This window comes from Ipomoea triloba, chromosome 11 (assembly GCF_003576645.1).
Source record: "Ipomoea triloba cultivar NCNSP0323 chromosome 11, ASM357664v1".
NCBI classification, from domain to species: Eukaryota; Viridiplantae; Streptophyta; class Magnoliopsida; order Solanales; family Convolvulaceae; genus Ipomoea; species Ipomoea triloba.
In genome coordinates, this window is record NC_044926.1 from 9,678,724 (window position 1) to 9,700,934 (window position 22,211).

The 22,211-nt window shown below is 30.5% G+C and overlaps 1 protein-coding gene across 1 annotated transcript; it reads left to right on the forward strand.

Moving 5' to 3' along the window:
- Positions 1-8,251: 8,251 nt before the first annotated feature.
- Positions 8,252-15,233, forward strand: LOC115995881 (protein decapping 5-like). The gene is made up of 7 exons (XM_031235027.1): positions 8,252-8,372; positions 9,906-10,006; positions 10,862-11,086; positions 12,448-12,702; positions 14,160-14,381; positions 14,896-14,934; positions 15,090-15,233. The coding sequence occupies exons 1-7, from the start codon at positions 8,252-8,254 to the stop codon at positions 15,231-15,233; spliced, it is 1,107 nt and encodes a 368-aa protein (XP_031090887.1).
- The last annotated feature ends 6,978 nt before the right edge of the window (positions 15,234-22,211 follow it).

Sequence of the window (22,211 nt, forward strand, 5' to 3'; positions counted from 1 at the left end):
AGAGGGGAAGTTGGGCTCTTTCTTTCTATTATGCTGTTACATGGGTTTTTTAGACAAATGATTTTACCATTGTGGCTAAATATGGGTAATTTATGATTGATAATTATTTGTCTTTTTTGGAAAGAAATGGGAGACAATCCAAGCAATTGGTGTGGTGGGAGCTTTGTTGCCTAGTGTAAGAAATGGTGTGTTTGCACATATCAAGTGTACTTGCAAAATGAGATTTTATGTTTCCAATCACTAAAGTATATTTACTATTTTATTTGATTGTACAAAATAAAATCCATGATGTTTGTATTTCTTTTTTAATTTTTAAAAATAAAAATTAATTGTAATTAATACTCATTGTCTTTATATGTTTAAAACATAAAGTCATGTGTATTTTGGTCATTGGACTTGCCTTATAAAAAAAGTGCTTTAAATTTGTTACTCTAAAAAAAATTAATTGGGAATAACAAATTCCTATATATTGTGATCGAAATACATTATAAGGTTAAGGATAGCTAGTGTAATAATTATTTTCAAGCAATAGTTTCTATGAGACTGTCTTATAGATCATCATCCTTGAGATAAGTCAAGTTCCTCATAAATAACCTTTCAACCCCTAAATATTACATTATTCTGATTTAGAAGTATTATATTTTTCTCAAAATTATCACATTTTTTCTCATAAGTATTACACTTTCCTTTATAAGTAAGAATCAAAATTTTCATGAATAGTCTTACAATTTTCCTCATAAGTATTACATTTTTTTCTCATAAGTAACTCTTCGACTCCTAAATATTACATTTTGATTTAAAACTTATATTTTTCCTTAAAAATCACAATTTTCATCATATGTAGTACACTTTTTCTCATAGGTAACAATCAATTTATCCCTAATTATATTACACTTTCCATCATGAGTATTATATTTCCACTTAGACTCAACATGTCTCACAAGTAAAGATTCGTGAGATGGTTTCACAGGAGAGTTACCTTTATTTTAATTCTAAACAATGTTATGTGATTAAATGTTATTTTATCAAATATTTTATGATCTAACATAATTGTACATAATAACCCATTATAGTATATTGCATACCCAAGTAATCAATAAATATAAAATACGTGTGGTACTTTAAAAAATGTTGCGTTACAAATGTAGTTCATATATTTCAATTGTTGTAAATATAGTCCTTTAATTGTTGATCTATTTGTAAATCTAGTCCTTGTATTTCAATTGTAGTTATAAACTTAATCCTTCATTTAGAGTAATGAGTATTGCTGAAAGAGAATATTAGATTTACAACAACTAAATAATGTTGAAAAACAATGACTAAATTTACAACAATTGAAAGACATGGACTATATTTACAATTATGTCAACAATTGAAAGGCAAAAACTACATTTGTAACTTGAGAACAATTGAGGGACAAAAAATGTAATCTTTCATTATTTGATTCTGATCAATTTCATGGTTTAGATTAGAAGCTGTGATCATAGCAAAGTATACGACGTATTGAAAGTTGTGTTTTTAGTGGGGTGGAAAGTATAAGTTATCATTCTCATGGAGTGGGCGAAAAGGGATTCAAGTAGTGAGGGGGTAAGCACAAGGGCACGGAGTGTTCGGAAGCTAACCCAAAGAGATAAGAGGAATGCATATATTATCAATCAAATAACGAAAGCAAGTAATTAAGTAAAAGACAATTGATAAAAGAGAGACTTGGATTAAACAACCTTTGCACAAATACTCTTGTGTGTCCTAAGTTTTAAGTCATGTAATGTTCAATGAAGAGTTTAGGAAAATGGTATAGGTGCTAACGCCACTCTCATGGATGTTGGACTAGCACTTGGTCCAAAGTTCCATTCACATGGCAACTTGACTAGATGAGGCATTTAAGCAAATACTTTGTGTGTACATATCCTTCAACCCCCTTTTCTCAAAGGTGAGTTGGAAATGTGAGAGGTATGACTATGGTGTGCCCTGTTTTTATAGGAGAAACACCTAATCCTTACACCTCTTGCATAATTGGGCCCTAACTAGACAAGGGTATTCAATTCACAACTCACAACCAAATCCATCATCAAATCATTACACAACCTAAAATTGCAATTCAAATCACATTGGCATCCATACAAAGGAGTTCAATCTCATAGAGAGATTTAGCTACTCATGTGAGAAATGTAAATAAAAGAATCAGTTGAAATAAAGAACATTGCAATCACAATCACAATAAATATAAAGTGCAAAATTTAAAGAGAATAACTTAGCTTTGATTATGGAAATTGGAAGATCAAATCAAAAATTTGAGATTCAAAAGCAATTATAAGTTGAATTCTTTAAACAATGACACAAGCCACAGAGCACAACAAATCATTGCACGCCAATTGCACGTAAAATGCACATAAGTCACACACCAATTGCACAATAGTTGCAACAAACATCTCCGAACAATTACAAAAATAGAAAATTTATATTCAAACAATATATAATTAAAAAAACACAAAAACTAATTAACCTCTCTAAAAAAATTTCTTCTTTTGTGTGCTAGAATCATAAACATTTATCCACCACAACCGCTAATGTAGGAGGCGATGATGGCGATGATTGCGATGATGGTGGTCATAGACGCAAGAAGGGGAGTTTTGTCAACTTGTTGACGAGGTGTGGAACATGATATCAAAGATATGCTTTCTATGTGAACTCTCTTGAATTCGTTATTTCTATTTTTTAATGAATTTTCATTATCGATATGTGACTTGTTTTGCTTTATCTTTGTTGCTTTAGTAATGTTTACATTTTGATTCCTATTGCACCGATAGTTCCCAAGCTATGTTCATCTTAGTAATTGGGTATAAATAGTATTCGTTGATCTATTTGTAAATCTAGTCCGTATATTTCAATTGTTGTAAATCAAGTTACCTTCAATTGTTAATCTATTTGTAAATCTAGTTTATATCTTTTAATTGTTGTAATATAGTCGTTCGTTTAGAGTAATGAGTATTGTTAAAGACAAAAACTATATTTACAACAATCGAAATGGACAAACTAGATTTACAATTATGGGTCCGTTTGGAAAGTAGAAAAATGACTTTTTGGAAAATATTTTCTGGATAATGAGTCATTTTCCATAAATAATTTTCCTTTATAGTGTTTCGCTGCACAACAGAAAACTGTTTTTGTGTGTTTGGTTCATTTTCTAAAAATTGAGCAGCAAAATGAGCAAAATTGTATATTTCAATGTTTTAATTTTTGTATACCAAAGAGCAAAATTGTGTATTTCGATGTTTTAATTTTTGTATACCAAAGAAAACATTTTTATTGTTGTGTTTAGAATAAATAATAAATTTGACCCCTTAGTTTATCCATCAATCTTCAAACCCAGTTACTCTAGATAGGCTAAAGATTGAGATCATTGTGTAGACTATGATATTCCGGTTGGCATCGACTGATCTCCATCAAGTAGAGATTAATTTGGTGGCAGTCAATCTTCTTGGTCGGCGACAATTTCTTCTACAGCAGCAAATTCATCTTGGGTAGCAACTTTGTTTTTTTAGGGCTTCAATTCCAGTCGACGGTTACTGCAAATTGATTTCAACAATAACAAATTGATTGTTTTGGCAACTCAATAATGCATAGTGCTGTCACCACCTTCAATCACACGCCATCGACTGGGGAAGCTAAGAGAGTGGAAAATGGATGAGCAAATGCGGCGTAGCAAGGGCGTGACAGATGAGAAGATTAGACTTGGAAAATGACTTTCCCAAAAAAAAAAGAAAAAGAAAAGTCATTTTCCGAAAAAACACCCCTATTTTCCATTGACTAAGCATCTATTTTCATTGACTTTTATTTCCTCTCGCTTACCGAACACTGGAAACCCGAAAAATGATTTCTGCGGGTTTCCAAACACACCCTATGTCAAGTTTTGAAATACAAAATTACATAAATAGAAAGATAATGATTAGATTTTTTTTTCATGAAATCTTTCCTTTTTCCTTTGTTCCTTTTCTTAATATGTTGTTTGATATTTGCTTGATTAGAAAATCACACTTATAGTTCCTCAATTGTTGTAAATATAATCATCTAGTTAGCATAATGAGTGTTGTTGAAAGACAATAACTTGGATCATCCCCTTGGGCTTGCTTATCTCGGCCTTAACTTTTTGGTAGTTCAGGCATTTGCTTACGAATTCCGCTATTTCCTTTTTCATCTTTAGCCACCAAAATAGGGTGTACCAAGTATGGAGTGCTGTGACCTTCTTCCATGATATGCCTCTTTAATTCCTCACATTTCATCGATATGCACCATCGGCTTTGGTACTTGATGCTTCCATCATCATACAACTCGAATGGTCCATTTATGCCATTTATCATCTTTGCCCTCACTCTTTCAAGCTTGATATCATCCGGGTGTCCCTTTCTTATATCTTCAAGTATGGATGGCACAATTGTCATGGTATACAGTTTCACTTCATCCTCAACCATCGTCCCCTAAATGTAAATACATGTTGTATCGAACTAGGTAACCAATATCTGTGTCATTTACTTTCTGACGGTTATATTTTTGCACTTTACTGTTTACTGTTGCAATATCTGTTAGATCAATCAGTTAGGGTTCTTGTGATATCAACAACGAGTTGTTTAAGTCATAAAGTAAATCAGTCAGTAGAATTATTAAAATACAAAAAAAAAACACAATGGTGATAATAATAATAATAATAATAATAATAATAATAATAATAATAATAATAATAATAATTATTATTATTATTATTATTATTATTAGTATTGTTGTTGTTGTTGCAAGTATGAGTGAAATCAAAAAGAAAGAAAAACATTATTATTGTTGTTACAAAAGGAAAAAGACAAAATGGGCAAAGTAGATTAACAAGAAGAGAGATAAATGTTAGGGATGGTTAGGGTAAAATAATTATTTCATAGTTAAGGCCAATCAACTAACCAAAAATGCTACTATTTTTGGCTTATCAAATTTTGACTTATTGCCCTAATAAGCTAATGTAATAAGCCATTCTACCAAACACTAAGGCCCTGTTTGGTAAATAATCAGCCTATCAGCCAATTTTGGCTTATTTGACCACTATTAGTTGTTTGGTTAATAAGTTTGTTGTAACTCCAAAATACTAAAATTCAAAAGGCTACTCAAAGTAGCATTTTCAATTAGCTTTTTGAAAAAATTAAGAAATTATACCAAACAGCTATCAGCTAATAACTAATCTATCAAACAACTTTTTACAATCAGCTAATGTTATCAACTAATCATACCTTTTAACCCAAACAACTAATCCAATCAGCTAAAAGACATTTACCAAACAGAGCCTTAGTCAAACCAACCAAAATTGGCTTAAGAGACAATATCTTGACTCCTATCACCAATCCTTTGAGAACGATATTCGGTGTGCGCAGTGGCGGAGCCATAATGGGGGCAGTGGGGGCAGCTGCCCCCACTTCCCCACCCCATACAAAGTATATATATATTAATTATACCAACATTTCAATAGGTGTTAATTGGCTTAGATGGTAAGGCTATTCCACCGTTCAAATCCTATGTCCCACAGGGTGACTATTTTTAAAATTTTACCCTGTACATGGTCTCTATATATGAAACAGACCATGTATATATATTTTTTCTTTTTTCTTTTTTCTTTGTTCTTTTTATTTATATATTTTTTCTTTTTTCTTTTTTCTTTGTTCTTTTTATTTTTTAATTTTTTCTTTTTTCTTTTTTCTTTGTTCTTTTTATTTTTTATTTTTAAAATTTTACCCTGTACATGGTCTCTATATATGAAACAGACCATGTATATATATTTTTTCTTTTTTCTTTTTTCTTTGTTCTTTTTATTTATATATTTTTTCTTTTTTCTTTTTTCTTTGTTCTTTTTATTTTTTAATTTTTTCTTTTTTCTTTTTTCTTTGTTCTTTTTATTTTTTAATATTAATAGTGAGGTGAATGATTTATAATGTGTTTTTCATTCGAACTATTTTATCAAATTAATTATGTTTTATATTTTGTTTTAAATATATTTTTATCTTGGTATATTTTAATTTTTCATCACTAGTCAACAATATGTAATTATGTATGCATCGGTATCTAAGTTTTTCATGTTCTTTTTCAAAATATTTTGTTAGTTTTAATCTTTCGCCCCCACTGGAGAAGATTTCTGGCTCCGCCACTGGGTGTGCGGATAACCTCTCACACAACACTTACCCAATAATACTATTCACCAAGTTCAATAAATTTTACAAAAGAATTTTTACAGACTAAGAATCTCACGTTAACCTGAGAAATTTGACATCTTCTTGCATCTCAATATTTCTGGTTTGGTCACATTTGTTGCTTACTAAGAGAAATCAGAAACTTTTAGAGTAGTATGATTCACATACATGAAAACTGTGATACCTTGTTTATAATTGAATCACATGTTCTTGAGACCCCGGTTTCAAACAATACTTTTATTTCAATTTTCCGCCTTTCTAACCTTTTATGCAGTTTATCGGTTGTTTTCATGAAAAGGAGTACTTTTATACCTGTTTTGTGCCTTAGTTTCTAACCCTTTTTACGGAATTTTTTACGTTTGGTTATTTACATGAAACGGAGTACTTTTATCCTTATTTTCTGCCTTACGTTTGTCTTAAAGAAACAAGTTGTAAATTTTAGTAAATTTATGACTTTTGTCAATTTAGTTCTTTATTCATTGTTTCGTTTTGATGTTTTTATGCGCTAATTGTTTTCACTGCCCCATATATAAAATTGTATGGAGCCACCTTAAATATACTACGAGTTGACCTTAGTCAGTTAGTCATAATTACTTTTATTACGGAGTATTTTTTTAAAATACTGTCAAAAATCTTAATAGTTTTTTTTTTTTTTTAAAGATAATGGTAATTAATTTTAAGACCTCTTATCGAGGGTCTCACATCTTTAAACTATAAATTTTAACTTTATAAATCTACACAATTACACATAGTACATATAAGAAAATCTTTTTTTTTTTTTTTTGGATACTACTGACTCTATTACAATGTCAATACCACCTGAGGCTCGAACCGACAACCTCCCATATGAGATAATAACTTGGTGTCACTAGATTATAAGGTTCTTGGCCCCTATTAACTATTAAAAAAACAATAAACCCCCTATTACTTCATTTTTTTCTTTTGTTGAATGACGAAGAAAACCCGTAATCACTACTCAAGAATTTGAATTACTAAACAACACTTCTGTGCAGTAGCCCCCAAACCATACAAGAGATGTTAACCTTACTACTTTAATTAATTAAAGATAATGCTAGGAAAAATCTATCAATTTAGACTTTTTCTAGTTGCTATTTGGACTTAAACAAATTTCTCAATGTAGCATACAGATTAAATTGGCAATGTAATTAAGATACAAATTTACTTACGTGCACATGTCGAATAACGGGACATGATAAAAATATAAACTATTTGTACCAAAATTTTTATTAAATATTTTACTTTTTTTTTAGTATTACTGACACTGTGATACTGTAATACTTGTTTATAACTATTTTATCAACCTATTAAAGCACAAATAGTTAATACTACCTCCACTGGGACTTGAACTTATAACCTTCCATATGGGAGAGCCACTGGCCTACTAGACCACAAGGTCATTGGCACAAGTACACATACCTGGTGATCAGAAACGTAAAATCTCATTCATTTGTAAGTATCACAAGTATTTTATATTTATTGATTACTTTTGAATGCAATACCCGACAATGAATTAATTATGTAATATTTTGTTAGATTGTAAAAGATTTGACCCCACAAAAAAAAAAAAAAACAAAGATATTAATACACATAACGTTGTTTGGGATGAAAATAATTAATTATTATACCAACCATCCTTACCTTTATAACGTATTTCACAATATATAGTAATTTCTGCTTCCAAATTAATATTTTTAGAGTAATAAATTTAAACCTCTTTTTTTTTTTTTTTTTAAGGTAAGTCATCCAATGACCAAAACATACATGTCATTATTTTATTAACATATAAAGACAATGATGAATATGGATTGCAATAATTTTTTAAAAATTTTCAAAATTAAATAAAGTAATTAGAAACATTACGGATTTTATGTTGTACAATCAAATAAGACAGTACACATATACCTAGTGATAAGAAATGCAATATATCATTTTGCAAGTGCATTTGTAAGAGCAAACTTGCCAAAAACACAAAACCACCTCAAACACTAATGGAGGAGGCGGTGATCGCAACGATGGCTGCCATAGATGCGGGAAGGGGAAGTTTGGTTAATTTGTTGACGAGATGTGGAGCACGATATCAAGGATATGTCTCCCGTGTGGACTCTCCCGAATTCATGATTGCCCTCACTGATGGTTTTTACACTCTTGAATTCTGTTTCCAAGAATACATTATTTATTTATTTTTTTTAAATTTTCATTATCAGTATGTTACTTGTTTTGCTTATCTTTGTTGTTGTTGTTGTTTTTTTTTTTTTTTGTTTGTTTGTTTGTTTGTTTGTTTTTTTTTTTTTAAATTTTCATTATCGGTATGTTACTTTTTTTGCTTATCTTTGTTGTTTTAGTAGTGTTTACATTTTGATTCCTGTTGCTCAAATGGTTCCCAAGATATGTTCATCTTATGAATTGGGCATAAATAGTATTTGTTGCTCTATTTGTACGTAAATCTAGTCCATATATTTTAATTGTTGTAAACCAAATTCTTCATTTGTTGATCTATTTGTAGATCTAGTTTCTATTTCTCAATTGTTGTAAATCTAGTTTTTTATTTACAGTAATGAACATTTTTTTTAACCACAAAGACTATATTTACAAAAGGCAGGACTAGATTTACCACTATGTCAACAATGAAAATACTTAAATTAAATAAATGGAAAGACAAATACTAGAATTAATTTTCATTAATTTTTTCCTTTTTCCTTTTCTGTATGTGTTGTTGTTTGATATTTGTTTGATTAGAAAATCACACTTATAGTTCCTCTAGTGTTCAAATGTAGTTCAAACATTTCAATTGTTGTAAATCTAGTAATTAAATTATTGATCTATTTGTAAATTTAGTCCATGTCTTTCAATTGTTTTAAATCCTGTTATTCATTTAGCATAACTAATGTTGATGAAAGACAATGACTTGATTTACAACAATTAGTGTATTGCTGAAAGACAATGACTAGATTTACAACAATTCAAAGACATGAACTATATTTTCAGTTAAGTCAAAAATTGAAAGACAAGATTTACAACAATTGAAATATAGGAACTACATTTGTAACCTGGAAACAATTAGAGTATCAAAAATGTAATTTTTTCTTATTTGATTCTGATTCATTTCGTAGTTTAGAAGCTAAGATTATAACAATGTATACAAAGTATATGTCCATGAAGTGCAATTTTTGGTGGTAAATATTGACTAGATAATTTTATATGAATGTTATCATTACATATCATTTGGTTCATAATTTAAAGGGTTGCAAGTTGTCTCATTAATTTGTTTCAAATTGTACAAGATTGGTTATTGAGGGTTTAGTTGCATGTGAATGTAAATATGAAGATTGAACATTATTTATGTGGCATTTGGCTGGTGACTTTTGTACTATACTATGAGAATTGATACTCATTATTATGAGATATATAGCACTATCTTACTATTGGATTTAAATCCTTTAGTAATTATAGAACTCATTGTATGACCTCTCCACCTTTAGATTGTATTAGGGAATATGAAACTTTTTTGCAATTTCTCCATTTGGGTGTTTTCTTGCTTTTGCTTAAGTTCTACAATATATATGTGCAGTGTGATAATACTTTTGTTTGTTTTTTTTAATTCTCTGAATTCATAGCTTAGGAAATATTTTAAGACTTATGCCTTGTGGTAATTTGTACCAACTGCAGTGAAATGCTTTGGAACCGAAGGGAGAAGATTGGATGGACAAGAGTATGCTGGAAGTGAGAGAATCTATGAATTCATTATCTTCCGTGGAAGTGAAGTCCTAGTGAGCTAGACTTTAGCATTCCTTTAATTTCACTTGCTTTTAATTACTTAGTTTGGTGTTTCATATGGTCATCCACATGTAAATAAGTTGTTTAATGTTTTGCATAAGTTGTTCATACGGTTAGATATAAATAGAATCTAATGTGAATTGTATAAAATTTTTATTACCAGAAATCTAAACTCCTAACCGCGGAAGCAATATTAGAGATTAAAATACCTCCTGCTATAGTTGATACCTTGTTAGTTGTGTTGCCTCTTGAGCTATAGAATTGCAGCGGAAAGATTAGATACATTTTGCCCCACATTTGACTCGAAACTTTAAAGGGTGTATTTGAAATTATCCCGGGCAAAGTACCATAAACCTATATACTATATATCTAGTATCCTATCAATATATGCTTTATATATTACAGATTAATTATATTAGTACAGTTTAGCAGTTATATTTATTTGTTGTAGAATAAGTCTTTTATTGTTCCTACATCCTAATTAATATGTAACCTCTTCCTAGACTGTCTATGTTGTATCTCTTTATATTTTGATTATAATCAATAAAGTATTATCATTTCAGCCATACTCTTATATTATATAGGCATAGTGTTTGATAGACCAATAACTAACTTATAATCATTCAGTTCAACCAAATTTCTTAATAAATCTAGTTAACTTGCACAACATAATTAAGGTCTTTATATTTATAATATAATATACAGCAAAATCTTACACAGTACATGTGTTCTTTTATAAATTTTTTTTAGGGGTGTAATTAGAAAATACATTGTTTTGTTATGAAATCATTCTTGTCTGTCATCTTTCTTATTATTGTCTTTCATATCTTGGTTTTTGGTCTCCTCAGGAGCTACAATTTTTAACTTTGCCACCGGCTCATCAAATTGGGTTTGTGCCAAATTATATGGCTGGATCTATGGCTCATCAAACTAGCACATCTACACTGTTGCCAATGCAAAACCCTGGTGCTGGGACTGCAACAGTCACTGGATTGCAACATCCTCCATTGTTGTCTGTTGGTCCTAGTTCCAGTTCAGGACAGTATGCTACACCAGAATCAAGTCTTCAAACGGTACATCTCTTTCTTTATTGTGTGTAGAATGTTGCATGTACACTTGCATTACTTTTTTTTTTTTTTTTCAAGTTTTAGTGACAGTATATAACTGTTCAACTCTTAATATTACATTTTGATTTAAAAGTATTATATTTTTCATTAAAAGTATCACATTTTTTGTCATAAGTATTACACTTTCTTTCATAAGTAACAATTTGTCCATGATTACTATTATATTTTTTCTCAGAAATAACTATTATTCAACCCTAAATATTACATTTTGATTAACAAGTATACTATGGAGTACATTTTTTCTCAAAAGTATTACACTTCATTAAGTAACAAACAATTTATTCCTTATTAGTATTATATTTACTAGTATAAGTACTGTTGCAAAAATTGGTCTAGACGCTCCTAGACCGTGGCGATTTCCCTCCTAGGCGCCCGCCTAGCGCCTAATTCGGCCCACTCAGCCGCCTAGGTAGCCGTCTAGCGCCTAACTCGACTGATTTAATTCGTCCATTTCGATCGAGTTAATCCGGTCGGCTCGGGCTTGCTAATCTTTTTCAATATATATATATATATATATATATATATATATATACCCACACACGTGCACTGTCTTTTAGATAGCCGTCTAGGCGTTAGGCGCTCCACTACCGCCTAAATAGCGCCTAGCACTTACTGCAACCATGAGTTAAGTATTACATTTCTATCATAATTTGATCGGTTTCACATATAAGACGGTCTCACTACATGATACTCACTCTTTGTATATATTTGGTTACTACAGTGTTGTGTATATCTTATATGTACTGAGGATGATAAGTGTGCAGGGGTAATTTTGTACATATACATGTTTAGGATTGCATATAAATGTGTTGTTTGTAACCTTAGATTTTCTATCATATCACAATTAATAAAAGAATTGGTTCTCTCCCGTAAACGTAATAAACACATTACCGAACTACGTAAATGTTATCTTCTTTACTTTCTACTATTGTTATTGTTTATTGTTGTTGGTAATCTCAATATGCAGCTTAGTGTTCAACTTCGCATAAACATATGTTCTGTATATCCAATACTATCCCATCGATCAACATATACATTATATAGGCATAGCTTCTGACAGACCAATAACTTATAGTCATTCAGTTCAACTAAATTTCTTAATAAGTCTAGTTAACTTAAATCACATACATAATTAAAGTTTTTATATTTATAATATATTATACAGCAAAATCTTACACAGTACAAGTGTTCTTTTATGAATGTTTTTTTTAGGGGTGTAATTAGAGAATACATTATTTTGTTATGAAATAATGCTTGTCTGTCATCTTTCTTATTGCCTTTCATATCTTGGTTTTTGATCTCCTCAGGAGCTACAATTTTTAAATTTGCCACCTGGTCAAATTGGGTTTGTGCCAAATTATATGGCTGGATCTATTGCTCATCAAGCTAGCACATCTACACTGTTGCCAGTGCAAAATCCTGGTGGGACTGCAACAGTGGCTGGATTGCAACATCCTCCATTATTGTTGCCTGTTGGTCCTGCTAATTCCACAAATTTGTATCCTCCAACTACGCATTCCAGTTCAGGACAGTGGGCTACACCAGAATCAAGCCTACAAACGGTACATCTCTTTCTTTATTTTGTACCCCATTCATACCTTTATCCCAGAGTTAATACTCTTTTTGATCCTTTGACTATTAGGATTTCACCACTTTGGTCATTGACTTACAAACTTGATCAACTTCGTCCTCAACTATGCAATTGTTAATCAAAATGGTTCTAATCAAGACTATTTTAAGTAAAAATTACATAATTGAGGATGTAATTGAGCAAGTTTGAAAGTCGATGACTATAGTGGTAAAATAGTAATAGTTGAGGACCAAAATGGATATTAACTCCATTATCCCGTATTTGCATATATTGTTGTCTTTGTTAGTATTTGGGTAATGGAAAATGGCACTTTCTTTTGATATGTTGCATGTGCACTTGTATTCTTACTTATTATGCCACATCAATTGAAGTTGTATCTCATGCTCTCATCAATAAATGCATTCCTTTTTCCTTTTTTTATTTTTTTATTTTTTTTATTTTTTTTAAAGTTTTCGTTTCAATGATAATATATAACTCTTCAACTTTTAATATTACATTTTGATTTTAATGTATTACATTTTTCATTAAAAATATAATATCACATTTTTTGTCATAAGTATTACGTTTTCTCTCATAAGTAACAATTAAACAATTTATCCTGATTAGTATGTATTTCATTTTTTTTCTCATAAGTAACTATTCAACCCTAAATATTACATTTTGATTAATAAGTATATTACGAAGTACATTTTTTCTCAAAAGTATTACACTTTTACTTAAAGTAACAAACAATTTATTCCTGATCAGTATTACATTTCTATTATAACTCGACCCGTCTCATAGATAAGACGGTCTCACATGAGACTCACTCTTTGTATATATTTGGTTACTATAGTGTTACGTTGTGTATATCTTAATGTACTGAGGATGATAAGTGTGCATGGGTACATAATTTTGTGCATGTACATGTTTAGGGTTGCATATAAATGTGTTGTTTGTAACCATAGATTTTCTATCACCATCACAATTAATAAAAGAATTAGTTCTCCCCTGTGAACGTAATAAGCACATTACCAAAGACATTACCCAACTACGTAAATTTTATATTCTTTACTTTCTGCTATTGCTATAGTTTATTGTTGTCGCTAATCTCAATATGCAGCTTCGTGTTCAACTTCGCATAAACCCATGTACTGTATATCCACTACTATCCCATCAACATATGCATTATATAGGCATATATAGTGTTTGATAGATCAGTAACTTATAATCATTCAGTTCAACCAAATTTCTTAATAAGTCTAGTTAACTTGCACCACATAATTAAGACATTTATATTTATAATAATACAGAAAAATCTTACAGAGGTTGTTCTTTTATGAATGTTTTTTAGGGGTGTAATTAGGGAATACATTATTTTGTTATGAAATAATGCTCCTCTGTCATCTTTCTTATTGTCTTTCATATCTTGGTTTTTGATCTCCTCAGGAGCTACAATTTTTCAATTTGCCACCGGCTCAAATTGGGCTTGTGCCAAATTATATGGCTGGATCTATTGCTCATCAAGCTAGCACATCTACACTGTTGCCAATGCAAAATCCAGGTGGGACTGCAACAGTGGCTGGATTGCAACATCCTCCATTGTTGCCTATTGGTCCTAGTTCCAGTTCAGGACACTGTGCTACACCTGCAGAATCAAGCCTACAAACGGTACATCTCTTTCTTTATTGTGTGTAGACACGTACCCCATTCATACCTTGCATATAATGATTTCTCAAAAGTAACAAATAATTTATTCGTGATTAGTATTACATTTAGTAGTATAAGTATTACATTATTTCTATCATAACTCAACCCATTTTACAAATAAGATGGTCTCACATGAGACTCACTCGTTACATATATTTGGTTAGTGCAATGCTGTGTATATCTTATATGTACTGAGGATGATAAGTGTGCATGGACAATTTTGTACATGTACATGTTTAGGATTGCATATAAATATGTTATTTGTAACCTTAGATTTTTTATCACCATCGCAATTAATAAAAGAGATGGTTCTCCCTTGTGAACTTAAACACATCACAAAACCACATAAATCTTTATTGATCTTCTTTACTTTCTGTTATTGTTATTATGGTTTAATCTCAATTTATTGTTCTCCTTAATCTCAATATGCAGCTTATTAGTGTTCAACTTCTTAATGGATGTGATTTGTTTGCAGGCTTCTCAGCCAGTTTCTCAATCATTTCCTACTCCAAGTGTAAGTGCCGTTCTTTTAATTTCTGCCTTTTATATAGTGTGCATGCTATATATGCAATCTAGTAGAGATCACATATAGCTTTCAAGTTTTATGCATGATTTATAGTCAATTTAATTAATGTCACATTTAATTAATTTGATGCATGCATTTTTCAGGCACTTGGTGGTCTTCTTCCAACACCTCAACAGGGTCGTCTGCCAACACCACCACCTCAGGGCTCGAGTGGTCGTGGGAGGGGTTCTGTGGCATCTGGCCAAGGCCGTGGCAAACAACTATGGCGCCGTCGTGCCGAAAGATAAGCCGGCCGCTGACGTGTACATGCCTGCATTGGCTTATGACTTGTTTTTGCTTTTATCTCAGTGAAGAATTTTAAATCATATCTGATCTGCATTGGCGTCGTTTTGATTGTTTTGTGGTAGTTAACATTAATGAATGACTATTCTAAGGGACAAAATCATTTTTCTTTTTCTGTTTTTATTTTCTTTTTATTTGCCTTATGTGCTCGGTGTTAATTTCTCAATCTTGTTTGGAATTTTGGGATGAAGATACCTTGCTCAGTGCATTTATTCTGGATCAATGAGTAGTTTGGTACTTTGTCAACCCAAGGAAGGACTTTCAATGTGTATGGGTATGAGTTTCAAGGATCCTTACCACCATTCCAAATTCCTCCTCATGGATACGAAATGAATTGGAATATGAGCCAAACATATGGAGGAATGGAACAACAAGAACCACATCTCGATCTTGCCTACATGAGTCAAGAAGCTTTTCCAAGAAGTACACCATCATTTACTATGCCACAATCTTTATGGTGTACCATTTGTGGAGGAGCACATGATGCCGAAAATTGCTATATATCGGCTCCTAACTACCAACATCGTCTGTGCCAATTTCAAGAGCCCTCCTACCAAGAACCTCAACAAGGATTTCAACCCCTTGATCAAGAGTTCGAGATTATGTCCAAGTTGATGAGTTTGATAATGCAAACGTCTTCTCTATTGGATGAGTTGCAAACCTCCACGAAACACGATTCATTGTCCAAAGAAGAGGTTCAGCAAAGTAGGGCAACTCAAGCATCCATTCAAGATTCATTGTCCAAAGAAGAGGTTCAACAAGAGTTGCTCTTATCTAATGAAGGAGATGAAGTTGATGGAGATGAGAATGTTAGGGAAAATATTGAAAATGAAGTGCTTGAGGAGTGTCTTGAATTCAATCATTTGAATAAGGAAGAAGTGAAGAACACAAGATTGAGACTCAAACTGGGATTCAAGATTATGGTGGCAAGGAAATTGAACCTTTGCAATATGACCCATTTGAAGAAGAAGAAGTAAAGGAGGTTGAAGTTGATAACATACAAGGTGAATTTGAGGAGTGCTCTTTAATGGATGATGCTCTCCTTAACGAGAATTTTACAAGAGTTTGGGTGTCGGGAGGAGTTGATGTCCTTGAAAGTGGAGGCCCACATTGGCCTATATTTATATCTAAGGGCTCCCAATTCATATTGATTCATGAGAAGGACCTAAGGCTCCCATTGCTTATTCAAGAGAAGCGGAATGTAGATCAAAGAGTTCACCAAGCTTATGTTTACTATCAAGGTCCAAGATTTAGAAAGCAAACCTCATTTGATTTATGGATCAATAATGGATTTGAAGAAGGATTAAGCTTGAACTTTGATTTGAAGAAGTGTCAATTCTTAAGCTTTGAAGTGGTGGAGTTGAGCTTAAAGAATTTGTTGATAGTAAATGCACTTCAATATTGCTTTTATTTATCTTGTTGTGATATGCAAAGCTAGTTTTAACTTCTAATTTCTAAATGTGAAGAATCATTTCCTATTTCACCTAACTTATGCAGCTAATAGGAAAGAAGTGGTAGAGTATACTTGAGGTTGTTTCTGGAAAATTTATACTTTTTACTACATTTGCCATGCTATTCTATCATGAGTAAGGGGTATAGGATCAGGTATGTCACTTAAGTATTCTAAGATGTAGTGAATGGGTGTTTTTTGCAGCAAAGATTACATGCATTGAGATTCACTTTCAAATTGCAAAAAGCAAAAAGTCCACCATAGTTTTTGTATTTCAATTTTATGCTCTCTGACTTCTTACACATTCTAATTGTCATCTCCTGTGCTTTGTAAATCAGACTGTGATTGCATTAAATTATTAAAGTTACTTCATATTTAATGGAAAGTTAAGAGGGAATTTATGTAGTTGAACAAAAATAGAACATCTATTTGTTTTTTGACAATAGAATAAATTTAGCACACTTCTTGTCCAATAATTTAGAGAGGTGTCTAACAGAGACTATTCTTAGGCACTCTGAGATGAGACTATGAATCATCTCTTTGAACTTATTGAGATTGCAGAAAGTGATGCCTTCTACAGACCTTCATGACTTGGGAAATAGGATAATTGACAGTGTACTCTTAAAATTTGTGTTGGAAGTTATCATTAGTTTTAGTGGATCTTAATCAGGCTTTGGTTTCATATTGGTTAATGTGGTTTCTTGGTTTTAATGAAGTTGTAAATGTTTGAATTCTTATTTAGTTAATTTTAATGATGTGTTGATAATTATGTGTTTATTCATTAATTTAGTAGTATTGATAGTTGATTATGTGTACTAATAGAGTTTGGTGTAGTGTGCAATTGGTTAATGTTTGAATTATTGTTTAGGTTGGTAAATTCAATCATGACATTCGTAAACTTTTAAAATAATAGATTTTAGTAAACTTTTATTGACTTTCACAGGGTCGTTCAAAACTTTATAAAACTTTGTAAGACTCAAAGTCTATATAAAAAACATTCATAAAATTTTATCAACTTTTTTTATTTAAAAAATTCTACAAAAGTCTTTGAAATTCTAAATTTAATACATACTTACAAACTTTAAGGTCTTGTTTGGTAAATGCCTGTTGGCTGTTTGGGTTAGAAGGTATGATTTGTTAATAACATTAGTTGATTGTAAAAAGTTGGCTGATTGGGTTGGTTGTTTGTTGATAGCTGTTTGGTATAAATTTTTTTTTTGTCAAAAAGCTAATTGAAAATGCTACTTTGAGTAGCTTTTTGAATTTTAGTATTTTAGAGTTACAAAAAGCTTATTAACCAAACAACTAGTAGTGATCAAATGAGCCAAAATTTGTTGATAGGCTAAGTATTTACCAAACAGGGCCTAAATCATTTTGATTCTTATTATTTAAAACTTTCCTACAAAACATGTTATAATATATCATAAAGTTCTTCTTATTCGTAGTAGCATATTTTTAATATACATATATATATATATATATATATATATATATATATATATATATATATATATATAAACATAAAAAGAAAAAATCAAAATATACAAGTATTTATATGAATATTATGAAACATATAGTAAAATTTGATGATGGTGATATATGGAAAAGTTCTTAGAGAAAGTTTAAAATTTAGAGATAAAAATCTCTTTAAAAAAATAAGAAATCAAAATATACAAGAAATAATGAAGTAAAAATAATATTACTTCAATTTTTTAGAGGAAGATCGTAAAGTTTAGTAGAAAAAATTGATAGAGTTTAGGAATGAAGAAAATATAGGATAATAAAGAAAAATTAATTTATTGAATTTAGGTATAAGGTTTATAAAGTTTAAATAGGGAGAAAAAAATATAATTTAACTAGAGAGATAAAACATTTAGAGTTGGTAGAAAAAAAATTTTGAAATCTTAGAGTTAAGGATTGGATTTCATCAACTATTTATATTTGAGAAAGAAAAGTCTACGAAAGTCCTAAAATTAAAAAGTCTACAAAAATTCATAACTTTTTGAATACGTGACTTTTAAAGACTCTTTAAAAATCTTAATCGAATACTTACCTGACTTTAAAGACTCTTTAAAAATCTTGATTGAATACCACATGACTTTTAAAGACTCTTTAAAAGTTTGAATTGAATACCTCTAAGCTTTAAAAGTTTATAAAAATATTTAAAAATCTATGAAAGTCATGATCTACAGACACAAAAAGCCTACATTCTACGTCTGTTTTACAGCAGACGGACAATCTGCGTATGTTGTAAAATAGGCAAAATGATCAGTACAATAGAGACGCAAATAGCTATTTTTGTACTAGTGATAGTTTTTTGGAACTTACCACTGCTCACTAATTGAGCCAACTATTGCTTATATTGCAAAAGATCGAGGAGCTATCTTTAAATTTTGAGGAGACTTCTCAAAGTTTTGCTATTTATATTTGTATCCAATGCATGCATTTTGAGTTCTCTTACATCTTCCAAGAAATTAAACATAAAACCTTTAAAATTTTGTAGAAATGTCCATACTATAGAGTTAAGCATTAAGCATAGCAACTAATAGTGAACAATGTATACCTATTCAAAGCGCGCTCCTATAACATAACGGGGCAAGAATCACGAAGCTAAGTATGGAGGCAACTCCTTTATGAAATAAGAAAACAAAGATGCTATAAATATGAATGAACAACCTATTGTGATATTCGCTGAAGCTCCTAGGAAGTCTATGGATGTCCCTAAATCATCAAAATGCAATGGAAGGTTGTCTCTAAAGGAAAGAAAAGAGAAGCAATATTTGTTCTTTGATTATGATATCTCTGTTTGATGAGTTGCTAAAACTTATTTTTTATTTTCAATCAAAATTATCTATATTAATACTCATCTTTACGTATAGAATTAATTCCATTTTTGGTCCTAGATTTATAAGTGGTAGTTCACTTTTAGTCCTTTTTTTAATCAAAACATTTCCATTTGGTCCTAGTATTATTGTGGCATGATCATTTTTTATCCTTTATCAACAAAACAGTTTAAATGTCGTTTAATTCAAAAGCATTTCGGTCTTTAATTATAGATTTTTTCAAAAAAAAAACATACAAATATAGCAGGGTCAACCCTACTTTGTATAAAAAGATTGAAATGTTATTGTATTTAACAACATTTTAATGATTTTGTTGACGGATGACCAAAAATGGTCATGACACAATAATATACCAAGACCAAATGGGGATGTTCCGATAAAAAAGGACTAGAAGTGGACTGTCACCCATAAATCTAAGACCAAAAATGGAATTAACTCTTATGTATACTATGGAGTATTATATTTTTCACAAATCAAAAATACTCATTTTGATTATATTGAAAATCTATTATGAAATATATTTAACTTTCATATATAAAAATTAGAGTTAATTACCGAAATGGTCTCTTAACTATAGCGAAATTATCAATTTGATCATTGACTATTTTTTTTGACCAATTAAGCCCCTCAATTTTAAAAATTTTAACTAATTTGATCCTCCGTTTTTTTTTTGCCATTAGAAATCCGTTAACTCGTAACCAAATTAGTAATTTTACTATAGTCAATGAATCATTTCAATAATTAACTTTTCAGAGAAAATGGTGCACGTGATGACCGAAATGGTCCTTGGACCATATTGGTAATCAACTCTAAAAATTATATTTGATGGAATAATATAATATTGCATTTATTGTTATTATTATTTATGAAGAAAGATGCAGACAGAGAAGAAAGAGTCAAGCCAAGAAAATAGAAAGGTTATTGTGGCCTTAATATTAGGCGAAGTTGCAACTACACAGAAATAACATTATATAAAGACTTAGAAAGATCAGACAAGAGATCCCAAGCTCATTCAGTCCTAAATAACTTCCCTCCTATGTACCTTTCTTCTTCCTCTTTCATTCTATGGCCATAGCCTATGTACATGTACCTACAACAAATATAGTCGATTTCAGCTTGACTTAGCCTAAAAACGCCTGTGATTTTGACCATTTTGATTTTTTGCGTTAAATATACTTGTATCCTGTTCTACTTATTTATTTCCTGTAAATATTTTACCTTCTATTCATATTTTATTATGGAGAAATCCATTTTCTCCATCAATATTAATTATTAACTTTTTAAATTTACATTGGCTATTAATTTTTTTTGAGTACTATTGACTCTGTTACAATGTAGTATTTGTTCATAATTATTTTCTCAACAAAATGAAACACAAAGAGTCAATATCGCCTTCACTGAGGCTGGAACCATCCCATCATTGGGTATTAATTTAGTTGTGCATTGCATGCGGGTACTACAACTGGTTTATGTAATTAATAATGGGCATATGTATTGTTTAAAATATAAATGATAGTTTTTAATTGTTAATCAATAATTAATTAGGCACCGAACGTAATTAATAATTAATTACTGTAAATAATGCAGTACAGAGATTTGGAGCAAAAACCAAAAAGGGACAAACTGCTGTACACGACAAACGAGAAGAGGTTAAAACGCAAAACAACAATTTTCTGACGATGTTTACCGCTTTTCTCTCATCACTGCCAGCCTTTCAACTCTTCCAGAGCTTTAACCAAAAAAAATGGATTACAATAATTTCCTTTTTTTTCTTAAAATATTTATAAAAAATTTTTTTTTTAAAAAAAAAAAAAACAAAAAAAACTGAGGTCTCTTAAATCCCTTTATTATATTTTACAATAAATAGTAGATCAAAGAGTGACGAAGGAAAGCATTATCAAAATTTGAACACGTCAATGCTGGCAACCACCTCTTTTAAAAAGTTTTATTTTTTTTTAGCAAATTCAAATATTGCAACTTTTCAACCTGATTGGTGTGAATGGTCGTACATTCTTGTCCCTTGAGAGATGATTTTGAACTCCTTTTTGTATGGAAAAAATAATTTGGCCAGTAATATGTCCTTAATTGAGCCGAGCTAGTGCGAACAAGGATTAGTCTGAGAATGATACGGTCTTAAAAGTGTCTCTTACAATTAGAACATGCTCAAGATATTTCGTGGCGTGACAAAAAAAAATATTGCATCTTTTCTTCTTATATTTTTATTTTAAAAACGTCATTTTGATCTCACAAAGTCACAATTACAAATATAATATATTTAAATTTTCTTTGTTGTTACGTTGCTTCTACTTTAATTTATAAATGGACATTAAAATACGGAGTAGTAATTGTAATCCTTAGATGAGTCATTTTCATGAAATTAAAGCAAGAAGTTAACATCAGTAACTACTAGAAAAGTGCATAGATTTAAAGAATTTGTAAATTAATAAGTTTGTCATTATATTTGTTTTTTAATTTAATAATCAATAATCCCTTTGATATCAATCAAACAAGTAAACGTGAAAACGTTAACAACTCAGAAATTCATTATACTTCCGTGACTAGCTAAGGGGCAATAAGTGTCAATTTTTTGGTTTTTTTTTTTTCTCTTTTTTTTTTTTTTTTTTTTTTTT